Source organism: Solanum dulcamara, chromosome 4, assembly GCF_947179165.1.
Source record: "Solanum dulcamara chromosome 4, daSolDulc1.2, whole genome shotgun sequence".
Taxonomy (NCBI): domain Eukaryota; kingdom Viridiplantae; phylum Streptophyta; class Magnoliopsida; order Solanales; family Solanaceae; genus Solanum; species Solanum dulcamara.
Window position 1 is genome coordinate 10,280,822 of NC_077240.1, and position 12,267 is coordinate 10,293,088.

Here is a 12,267-nt window from a genome sequence, read left to right on the forward strand (position 1 = left end):
GATTAGCTGGATAATTGGATGGTCCCCGTCAAGTACGGTGATAAGCTTGAAATACACTAGATTAAATGATTTGCTAGCGAGTTTACACTAATTAAGCAATTTTTTACAATATTAGCTAGCTCGATTCAAAGGATATTTACTCCTTAAAACGTGTAGTTTAGAATTTTAAAAAATATGATACATTATCTGTTACAACACGTAAAACTAACATGATATTAGTTTAAACTAACATTTGTATATGCTACTTAAAACTATTTGTTAACTTGTTAATAACTGTTAGCAATAGCGTACCTATTTTCCTTAATTGCCACAACTGGCCTCGCTATCATGAGCTTATTTTTAGTGCAATGGCATTGTAGTTCGTTTTTATACTATATACTCTATTGCTTTAAGGCTTCTGTCTATGCGCATTTTTTCGAATTCATCTTCAATTTACATTAGGCAATTTTAATTTTCAAATTTTTAAAACGATTGTGAAAAGAATTTTTTATAGTGATGATAGTGCATAAACTATTGTTATATGACATGGTCCTCGACGATTGTCATTCGTAATAACTCTTCAGATCGGATATTTTTACCAGCATCAATGACCCAACCCAATACAATTACTTCATTTGTCTAAATATTTACAAATGGTAACTAGACATATACTAGTAAGTAGTTTTTTCTATGCTTACAAATAAGAAAGAATTACTTAAATATACAACTTATTTTATCATATTTTCTAAAATTTCCTACTATTTGAAAAAATTACAAAAATCTCTTCTCTCTCTTATTCTCTGATACATCAGAGTACATGATGTATTGGTCGGATACATCACATTACGTGATGTATCAGAATGTCGGATACATCGCTTTACGTGATGTATGCGAAAGTGATCAAAAAGAAGGAATTTCCGGTAATTTTTAAAAAAGTATGGATAAAGTGTAATTGAAAAGAATCACTATGAAATTTAGGTAAAATTTACTAAAATAACAGAAAGGATCACGTTACAATAGCTAATAAAGACGAATATATATATATAGATATATCGGATTGACTCGGCCAGTACTCTTGTATGGAGTTCAAAGCGGACTTGACACATGTTTGGATGAATCTTTGGAGTTTTCGCGCTTTGATTCCGGCGAAGGTAAATAGTCAAAAAAGTTCTCCGTAGAACGCGAGCGTTGAGGTTTTCATCGAAACAAAGAGAGCATCCAGTCGGCAATCTTTTTGGCTTGACCAAGAAGTCTTATGTCCTCCGAATCGCACAGAAGTCAAAAGAACTCAGACAGAGCATTTTCAGGGCTTTTTAAAATTATAGGGCGATCGATCTCACATTCAGGGCAAAAGATTATTGAGTGAATACTTGGAGACAGGAAGCGACACGTGACAAGAGGAGTAGGTCATATATATATATATATATATATATATATATATATATATATATATATATATATATATGACTTCAGTATGATAGCACTGGATATTGTATTCAGAGCGATGGGGATGGTCAAAATTCTAATTCTACTCCAATTTTATTTATTTTTTGGTTTAGTATTCATGCTAAAAAAATCTCGTTACCGTATTTTGTGTACTACTTATGTTTTGTACACGTACTCCTTAGTCCTTACATCTAATTTCGTGGTGTTTCTCTAATTGCCTAAAGTATAAACCATTAGTAGTGGAGTTCATGAGACTAGCAAATATACGTAATACGTCAACATTTGCATGGGTTAAATGAAAATTTGAATTTAAGTTTGATCCCGTGGTATGGAGTTGATTAATATGAAGTGCCTACCTATTAAATACTTTGTAATTTTTCACTAAACCTTAAATAGTGATCCTCAAAGCGGGGTCTGTGTGCACTTGGTCCGACTATACATTATAGACTAAATTGATGAAAGAAATAAAAAGTAGATTAACTTTTGCAAAAACTGCCTAGTTACACAAATATTTTTACTATAAGTAATTCTTCATATAATTTGAAATAATTACATATTATCTTATTAATTAATAATTTTATATCAAATTTTAAGTCGAATACACCTAACTACATGTATCTTTGCAACTAGATACACTCTGAAATACATATACAATAGGGAGGGAGGCAAGTGAAGAGGGAGAGAGCTGGCGAGAGAGGAGAGAGGAGAATAAGATAGAAGGGAAGCGAGTGAATGAGTCAGTGTATATCAGATACATGTGAATTACACAAAATACATGTATCTGATACATTTTAGATACATTCTGAAATACATATACATAAATACATAGAGAAAGAATATTTTTAAATACATATGAATCCGCTTAAATACAATATATTTAAAATAAATTATACATGATTTTGATCGCATGTATCAAATACATGTATCAGGGAACCGAATGATTATTTTAAAAAACACTCGAGAAGGTATATAATTACTTCCTAAACTAGGAAAATTTATATTTGTTGCCCAACTGTCAACTGACTTTATTGAGCCAATGTGAAAAATAAATATTGATTCCAAAGATAAAATGTGCCTCTATCAAATTGAACTTTTCCTTTTTCTTTCGTTTTCCGTGCCAGTGGTAGAAGATTGAACTAAGTAGCTGTCCAAGTCAGGCGGCTCGACAGGCCTAAAGCTAAATTGTAAATAAAGGTCTAAAGTCTAAACAAACTGCATACATATTTATTTAAAAATTGTTTTTAATAATTTTTATGTAATTTTTTTGTTTTTTTTAATAATTAATGTTAGATAAAATTTTATCAATTTAATATTAAAAAACATTCTGAAACAATCATTATATGAATTGTTAACATAATTCTATAATTAATAAGTTAAAATTTTTAAATAAAATATATATATATATATATAAAAAGTCAATAAAATAAAATAAAATATAAATGTTAGCGTAGAGAAGGTAAGATATAAAAATATGAAGGCCCCAAAAACTGGAGGCCTAAGCATACAGTTTGTGCCTTACTTACCAAAAAGCATACAGCTGGCCCTAGTCCAAGTGGTTCAAGTGGCAATCCTATGGCGCACACCAAAGAATACTGCCAAGTTGAGTTTGCATTAAATAGCTTTCTCGTCGTTCTAAAATCTGATAGGTGGCATATATAAGATAAGCCAAATCAATTTCGAGTCGTCAAATTCTTTAGAAAAAAGGCTCCATGGAAGACGTGTCTTTTTCAGATATAGAGCCCGTTTGGATGAGTTTAAAAAAAATAATTTGTATATATGAAGTATTTTTAGAATTTTGAAGTACTGAAAGTTATTTTTATAAATAAACAATTGAGTATTTGAATAAAAGTACATAAATGAGGAAAATAATGTGAATTTTAGGGTTAAAAGAATAAAAAAGGTAGTTTGGAAATTTAATTAAAATATAAGGGATATAAAAATAATTTCCATGGTAAAAAAAAATGACTTTAAGCACTTAGAAAAAAAAAAGTAAGGAATCCTAACTTTTCATTTTTGACTGACTTTAAGAACTTTATGGCTTAAAGTTAGCATTAGGCAAATACGTTCAAAAGCTAAAAAGAGGTTTTAAGTTGGTCAAAAACAACTTAAAGCCCATCCAAATGGGCTCATAGTTCCTTGCCCTTGGATTATGATTCAGCTAACTACCAAGCTGTCATTAATTATTAATTCTTCCAAAATAATAATATGAAATACTGGCATTAAAATAATATTACACATTTTTGAGTTAGTTAAAGTTTTGATGAGTTTGAAAGAAAGACAAGTTGATGTGTATACACGTATTTAATATTTACCAGTAGTGAACAAATGGAGATTCCAACTGTACCACTGGGTTTGCATAAAATTGAATAGTTGTTAATTTCCAGTCAAAAGAAAATTGTTGATACCACAGATTTTGACCAATTTGCATTGTCAAGTCATAGCATTTTTTGTAGAATAAAACTATACCCCCAAATATTTGACCAGATTGGGCATGTCATGACTATTGCCTAATATTTATTAAATTTTTCAATTTCAATATTATACATCGCAATTTTAAAATTACAAGATTCGAAGGATTACACATATTTAATTTAAGGCTACAAAATTCAAAAGCTTTTTTTTAAAAAAATTTCATGCTCAAGTATATTGATCGCAACATCATAAATATGTTAGGAACGAAAATAATTAAGTGTCATGCGGAAGCTAGCAACGCAAATCTCGAAAAAACATAAGTAAGAAAACAAAAACGAGAAATATATCAAAAGAGACACAAACATTTAACGTGGTTCGGTCAACCGACCTACATCCACAAGAGGAGATGAGCAATCCACTATAAATATGAGAGTACAAATAATCGAGAGAAATAACCTCACACAATTCACTCGGAATAAAAAGAGGTTCACACAAGTGCTAACGTAACACTTCTGTCTCACCGTTTCTCTCCCTACACAAAACTCTCAAAGCCCCTAGGATTACATTGTGAATGCTATCAAGTTAGAAGGAACAAACCTCTATTTATAGAGTCATAAACTTTTTCTTATAAGAAAAAAGACTAGCCATATATGAACACATTGTGTTTTTCTTTTAGAAAAAGAAAAATCAAATTATACTAGAAAAGTCAAGGCTAAGACCCAACAAAATAAAAACGAGAGACCAAACCCATGTGACTTATAAGGTGAATAAAATAAGGAAACTTCTCCACAAGGACCTGCTCCATTATTATGTTCCCCTATTATTTATATCTATATGAATATTTATATAGTGTATCTCATTCAAACTACTATATACTTTTAAAATAGAACCAGGTCCTTCATTGGATTATACTTCAATTTGGTCGTTTCTTTTATTCTCATTCTGATTTCCTCAAAAAAAAATATAGTAAAGGTTGCAACAATGGTGGCATCAGGGGATGCCTTGTATGATCTGCCAGAAGATTGCATTAGTACCATAATATGTCTCACTTCTCCTCCTGATGCACTAAAATTGTCACTGGTTTCTTCAATTTTCCGGTCAGTGGCAGAGTTGGATTGTGTTTGGGATGCTTTCTTGCCTTCTGATTGGCAACATATTGCTACAAAATCAGTCACCCCTTTGAAGTTTTCTTCAAAAAGACACCTTTTTTTCTGCCTATGCAATTCCATTCTAATAGACGGTGGCAAAAAGGTAACACTTAAGAATCATATATTGTTAAGTGTACAAAACTTAAATTATAGTATAAATTATGTTCTTAATCATGATTACCTAATAAAATGAATATCTACTTGGCTAGTACTTATTTATTTATTAGTTTAAATGTAAACAGTGAAATAAGCGTTTTTCAAATATTGGTATCCAAATTCTTCATTTTTGGGGACTAGATATCAAATAGGTGGGAGACAATTAACGCATATTGTTGATCATTTCTTTTATTTTCATGTTTCAGAGTTTTGCTTTGGACAAATCAACAGGGAAAAAGTCGTATGTGATGTCTGCAAAAGAGCTCTCTATTTTATATGGAGACGAACCAGCTCATTGGAACTGGAAAACTATACCAGAATCAAGGTAACCATTTTTTTCTACCATCATGGCTTATAATTTTTTTATTGGACGATATGAAAGTCAAGTATTAGGGTAAAATGTTAGTCGTTAATTGTGCATGCTCTAATTTTTCTTATCAACGGTACTATTATTTGCTTATTTTCTTATTCTTTTAGAGTTCAATTTTACTATAACCAGCTATTTTGTTTCTTTCGATTTTTATATTGATATTACATCCAGTTTACTTCTTTCGTGTTATATTAATTGTTTTTTCTTACACAATAAATAAGAAATTATTAATAAAATAGTTAATTTTACTAATTTACCCTTTATCTATATTGATGGACATCAATATAGTTTATGAAAAATATACTTAATAGCATAGGGCATATGAACAGATATCATTGAAATAAATACAAAGTAATCAATGAACTAATGGAAAAGAAAATTTTAAAACTTTTAAATTTGTTCAGACTTTCAAAAAGTATTGATTATAGCGGTGTACTGAATTTTTTTAAAATTAATTTAATTTTTAATTTAATAAATAAATAAATAATTTAAAATATATAATTTTAATAAAATGTTCAACTAATATAAAACAGAGAAAATATACTCTTTAGACCCCACTTTTCCCTGGGTATATTTTTGTAGTGATACTTGTTGGACTATGTTGCATTTTAATATTACAGAATTAAAAGTGCTGTCATGTCTTTTGATGATTCATCCTCCACCATCGTTATGATGTATTAGTTTATTAATAACTCCTGTATATATAATTAATTATTTATTTTATTTTATTGTGCCTTGTAAATTCATATAATCTCTAAGTCCGAATTTTTATTTATTCATGTATCCACTTTATTACCCTCATTTTTTTCTTATTCATTACAAAAAAAAAATTATTCACCTATAAATAGTAGTGATCCTACATTATATAAAGTACAAGCAATAATATAAGAGTGCATAAAAATGAGTATAAAATAGAGTTTTATTTAATCGAAATTAGGTATTATTTTAATAGATTTTTGAACTCAACTCTTTCTTAAAATTTGTTGAGTTATACAGTATTGTTGGTTGGTGTAACTTGTATTCTAGAAGGTGGATTATTTACAAGTGATTTTCAAGTTCTTATTTTTTGCAGCTTTAATCGTGACTTACATTAGTGAATCTATGGTTGCTCGTCTTTCTAGGGATTTAATGGTCTTAGAGTAACGAAAAGTTCAATGAAAAACACGAGATAAGTCAAAAAGATTACTATTGAATCAATAAAAAATTGCTATCGTGGAATTGAATCTGAATAAAATAGTTGTGTCTCAGATTGAAGATATTTTATTTTTCAATTGTAATTGTATTTTTCACTAAATTTTAATACTCATTTTACAGGTTTGCAGAGGTAGCTGAACTGAAAACAATATGCAGACTAGAAATACAGGGGAAGATGAAAACAGGGGAGCTATCTCCAAACACAACATACGGAGCTTATCTACTCATGAAGATTTCGGATCGATCATTCGGGTTGGATTCAATTCCTTCGGAGGTTAGTATTTCAGTTGGGGATCAAGAATCCGTCAGCAGTACTGCTTATCTACGCCATCCAAGGAGCAAGAAGAAAGAGCAGTTGGAGTCTCTGTTTTACAGGAACAGAATGGAAACGTTGAAAGCAAGAGTGAACAAAGGGGAGGAAAAAATGGCTCGTGAAAGAGAGGATGGATGGTTGGAAATAGAGTTTGGGGAGTTTTTTAATGGAGGAAATGGTGATGAAGAGATCACAATGAAGTTGATGGAGGTGAAGGGCTATCATATTAAGGGTGGGCTTATCATTGAAGGCATTCAATTAAGGCCTAAACACTAGGCAAGATGACAGATTTTTTTATTTTGAAAAAAAAAAGTGGGATGTCGTTATATTTTACTGTATTTTTTTTAATTATTACTACTTGTTATGTATTTTTCTATTTTAATTGATTTGTCTAATTTGCATATAAAAAAATTAAAAGTTAAAAATTTATTAAAGAGAAAATATATATTTATTTTAAACAAACTAAAAAAGAAGTAATACCAACAACTTGAGACGAAGTGAGCACTCCTGTCCAAATTTTTCTTTTTGTCCATTTCAAAAAATATATCATTTTTTTAAATTAAAAATAATTAAATTTTAAATTTTTTATTTTATCCTTTATAAAATAATTTATAATTTTTAAAATTGTCAAAGATTGTTTTTAGATCACAAATTTCAAAAAAAAATTAATTCAACATGAGTAAATGAATATGTGCTTTTATTTATTTTCTTCTTTTTCTACTGAAAAGTTATTATTTAAGAGTTTAACAACTATGCGGTGCTAGTGAAAGAAAAAAGTGTTGCTGTCATATCATTTAAACAATAGTTATATATAACTATTCAAAATAATTGAAACTAGTCACGTTAAATTCAAGCAAATAACTTGCTCATATAATAGATTAAAATAAATTGATAATGTAAAAATAAAAATTGTGACCAATTAGCAGAACGTGTTTATGATAAATTCACGTTATTCCATATTATTAATATAGTTTGGAATTTTAAATTTATCTATTATTATTTTATTTAATTATTCAATATTAAAAAAAGAAAAGAAGAATCTAATAAAAAAAATTAATTTTCATAAGTAAACTGAAATAATTATTTTTAATATGAGACGAAGAAAATATATAATTATTAATTAATATATAGAAGTTAAGCTCAGGTAACTAAAATAAGGTGGAAATATCTTTCAAAATTATAGCATTAGTCAAACTCAAATCATTGAAAAGGTTTGAAGCCCGTAAGATCCAAGTTGTCAGTTGTTATACACACATTGACGGTTATATATCCTAACAACTTACTATCGTTTATTGCAGGGAACCCTAAACTAAAAACACATGTTGAAATGGGCTCAAATCTTATCCTATTGTTACTATTTGTGGAGGTCCGACGACTAGCACTCTATTTTAGGTTTGCCTAATAATAATAATGTATCGTATCGTATCGTATTATATTATATTATATTATATTATATTATTTTAATAAATATAATATTTAAATATATTGTATGAGTTTTTGTTATTATATAATTTTACATATCAACAGTTTGAATGATAAATTTACAAACAAAGTAATATATGGAGTAGAGTTAGTATGAAAATGTAAAATAAAAGATAAAATATAATTATTAAATAATAAATAAAGATAAAATAAGAAAAAAATATTAAGATAATGATGCAATAATACCAAATCAATCATCACAAAAAATAAATTTTTTTATCTTTATCTAACAATAAATTTAAATAATACGATATAATAAAATTTAAGTAACAATAAAATTATATTTAAATTATTTGTACAATACAATATATATATATATATATATATATATATATATATATATATATATACAACAACAACAACAACAACCCAGTGAAATCCCACAACATGGGGTCTGGGGAGGGTAGAATGTACGCATACCTTACTCCTACCAAGGTAGGACGGCTGTTTCGTGGAGACCCTCGACTCAGTAAAAGCATAAATGCATAAAAATGTTAGATAATAATAGAAAATTAAAAGATTTATGAGAAAAACAACAAACAAATAACGAATAGATAACAAAGAAATACAAATAAATAAATACAAATAACAAATAACGATTAAATAAATAATGAAAGCGTCACAGGTAAAATTGAGTAATCGAAGCATAGAAAGCAATAAATAATAATAGAAATAACAGAAATCAGAAGTCAAAGCGCAAGAGATCGTAATGCACTACTACGCCTATGAATAGAGAAGAATAACGAGACTATGAACTAGCCTTCTACCCTGATGTGGGTCCTCCAGACCCTCCTATCTAAGGTCATGTCCTCCGTAAGCTGTAACTGCGCCATGTCCTGTCTAATCACCTCTCCCCAATACTTCTTCGGCCTACCCCTATATATATATATATATATATATAATAACCATCCAAACAATGTGTAAAGTCAAATAAAAAAGATGGAAAGTAAAAAAGAAACCAAAATTGACTGACAACTAAAGATTATCACACGTTTTCTTTTCACTGAAATTTCCCTTTTGTGACATTTTATTAATAATTATACCTAACCTCTTAATTTGTTGATCATACTTCAAAGGAAAGTTCCTCTAATTTTAATTCCATAACATTCTTTTATTGACCTTATGAAAGAAAGTGAAAATTTAATTCGCTTCAACTGTCAAATTTCAGTTCCACCAATAATCTTTTCCTATAGATTCACAAGTAATGAATTCCACCACAAATCTTTAATTAAAAGACCGCATACTTTGTCACAATTTATATGACAATTTCTTCTTTTTAATTAGTCTAACAAATATTTTTTTTTAACTCTTTAATTTTAATTTTTTCATATGATATGTTTAAAACTAAAAGATTAAAATACATTTTATATATTTTTAGTTTAAAATCATGAATTTTTAATTTTGTTTTTACTTTTTAAAATTTTATATCAAATCAAAATCAGATAAATAAATTAAAACAAAAGAATACTACATTGTTATATTTAGTCACAAATTTAAACAATCTTCATTTCAACGTTAATTTTTATAACCAAACACACACTATGTATAAGCATAAATTGGAAGAGATGAAGTTTGAAATATCAGACAGCAGATTTTTATCAAAAATTATCCAAAAAGGGTAAAAGAGAGAAACAAATGATTGTCGTCCACATATTACTTGGACACACCAACTCAAACAGGAAGCTTCATCTACTTTGAACATTTCAAAGTTGCACGTTATTATTAGACCCTGCAAGTGCCACCATTACCATTCCACTACATATACAACAACCAAAATCCAACATTAATCAAATAGATTTTTTACAAAACCCAAAAATAATCTCACTCTAATTTCAACAAAAATCAGCTGAAATCAACAAAAAAGCAAACAGTACATACATTGAACAAAAGTACAAAACCAAAGCCTTTAGTTTCAACAAGTTTCAAGGATCAAGATAATGGCAGGGGCAGAGCAATTCAATCGATTACCAGAAGATTGCATTTCTTCAATTCTATCTCTTACTTCACCTAAGGATACAATTAGCGTCTCTCTGGTTTCTTCCTTTCTCCGATCAGTGGCATCAGCTGATTTTGTCTGGCAAACATTCCTGCCTTCCGATTATAACCGAATTATTGACAAATCTGTCATATCATTGAATTATTCTTCCAAAAAAGAGCTTTTTGTTCGTCTCTGTAACTCGATTCTCCTTGATGGTGGTAACAAGGTATGCATACAAAGGAGTTGATCTTTCAGTCTTCCATTTTAAAAGCTTCATTTTATGAAGGTTGATGTTATTATTGTAGAGCTTTGCGTTAGAGAAGTCAAGTGGGAAAAAATCATATATAATCTCAGCTGAAGAACTGTCCCTTTTATATGGGGAAGAACCAGATCACTGGGCCTGGAAATCTGTGCCAGAATCAAGGTTTGATCACTCGTTTCCCTTTAATTTTAGCTTAGAAATAATGGGTATTCAATAATTCAAGTAACAATTTTGAAAAAAATGCAATCTTTTCTTTTATTCTTGAAAATTCTAACATGCTCTGTTTTTTTTTTCTTTCTCCCACAGGTTCTCAAAAGTGGCTGAACTGAAAGTGATATGCAAATTAGAAGTAAAAGCAAAGCTAAGGACAAGTATGCTTTCTACAAACACGAATTATGGAATTTATTTCATACTGAAAATCTCGAATCGTGCATTTGGTCTGAGTTCATTGCCAGTAGAGATTAGTGTAGAAATTGGCAATCGGAAAGAAGTTCACACAGCGACTCTGGACCACCGGAACGGTGAAACAGAGCTGCCGGAAGAAAAACAGAGGAATCAAAGAGTGCCGTGTAGAAGGGAAGATGGATGGCTAGAGATTGAACTAGGAGAATTATTCAACGGTGGAGATGAAGATGAGGAAGTTACTGTGTGTTTAAAGGAGGTGAAGGGATGTCATGTAAAGGGTGGACTTGTCATTGAAGGCATTGAAGTTAGGCCTAAATAATAGAGGAAAATTCAAAGATACAAAATGAAATTTTAAGATTATATCAATTTGGATGAATTCAAAAATCATGTCAATTTTAAAAAATGCAATGTTTTTTTTTTTTTTAAAAAAAGGAGGTGTTTTAATGTTGAGCAGTTCAAATTATGATACATTATTTGATTCATCTTTGGTGACTTGCACAAATAAAATTTAGATTTTAGCATCTCTAAAAAAAAATTGTGCAACAATAACTCTTTCGCTTGAATATGTAGAAAACTTTTGGGTTGTCACCACTTCTTATTTGATATTGGGCAAAATTTGCTTAAAAAACTATGATGACTGTCAAGATTTGGCTATAAAATCTGACAAGATCAGTAGGAATTCAGTCACAAAGACCTTCCTGCGTATCAAGTTATGGTGATCGTTACAAATAAAAATTCTGACAGATCGTCAGATTCTTTTCAACATTTAACGCTAAAATTCTATCAATCCGTCAAAGATTAATTAGCTGAAATTCTTATAATTACTGTAACTTATTGTACAGAAATTTTAGCCACATGTTTTTGCTTCAAAACTAATCCAATTTACTCCAAATTAAATATTCACTCTTCTAATGATAATCTGGAAAAATTTCAGTTGTTAGATTCAACTCATGAAATCTTTAAAAATCAATAAACCCACTTTATCTTCTTTTACAGACAACCTCAAAATTTGTATGTATTAGGCCCAATAAAAAATTATGGGTCTAATAGGGGGGGATATTGTTGTCTTAGAAAAAAATATTGTAGGATAGTGTTCAATATGTAAGCAATTTCTTTTTTTAA

General features: G+C 29.2%; 2 protein-coding genes across 2 annotated transcripts; both read left to right on the forward strand.

Annotated features, from left to right (window-relative positions):
- The first annotated feature begins 4,705 nt into the window (after positions 1-4,705).
- Positions 4,706-7,358, forward strand: LOC129884652 (F-box protein PP2-B15-like). Its single transcript, XM_055958938.1, has 3 exons — positions 4,706-5,088; positions 5,348-5,466; positions 6,826-7,358. Exons 1-3 carry the CDS (start codon positions 4,819-4,821, stop codon positions 7,292-7,294), a joined length of 858 nt encoding a protein of 285 aa, XP_055814913.1. The 5' UTR covers positions 4,706-4,818; the 3' UTR covers positions 7,295-7,358.
- Positions 7,359-10,167: 2,809 nt separating this feature from the next.
- Positions 10,168-11,631, forward strand: LOC129884653 (F-box protein PP2-B15-like). Its single transcript, XM_055958940.1, has 3 exons — positions 10,168-10,704; positions 10,784-10,902; positions 11,047-11,631. The coding sequence occupies exons 1-3, from the start codon at positions 10,438-10,440 to the stop codon at positions 11,462-11,464; spliced, it is 804 nt and encodes a 267-aa protein (XP_055814915.1). The 5' UTR covers positions 10,168-10,437; the 3' UTR covers positions 11,465-11,631.
- The last annotated feature ends 636 nt before the right edge of the window (positions 11,632-12,267 follow it).

What these genes read in the sequence shown, in the direction of transcription:
- LOC129884652 (XM_055958938.1), top strand. Translation starts at nt 4,819, where the DNA reads ATGGTGGCATCAGGGGATGCCTTGTATGATCTGCCAGAAGATTGCATT. An exon ending in TAATAGACGGTGGCAAAAAG is followed by an intron (nt 5,089 to 5,347) that starts GTAACACTTAAG and finishes TTCATGTTTCAG; the next exon opens with AGTTTTGCTTTGGACAAATC. An exon ending in AAAACTATACCAGAATCAAG is followed by an intron (nt 5,467 to 6,825) that starts GTAACCATTTTT and finishes CTCATTTTACAG; the next exon opens with GTTTGCAGAGGTAGCTGAAC.
- LOC129884653 (XM_055958940.1), top strand. Translation starts at nt 10,438, where the DNA reads ATGGCAGGGGCAGAGCAATTCAATCGATTACCAGAAGATTGCATTTCT. An exon ending in TCCTTGATGGTGGTAACAAG is followed by an intron (nt 10,705 to 10,783) that starts GTATGCATACAA and finishes TTATTATTGTAG; the next exon opens with AGCTTTGCGTTAGAGAAGTC. An exon ending in AAATCTGTGCCAGAATCAAG is followed by an intron (nt 10,903 to 11,046) that starts GTTTGATCACTC and finishes TTTCTCCCACAG; the next exon opens with GTTCTCAAAAGTGGCTGAAC.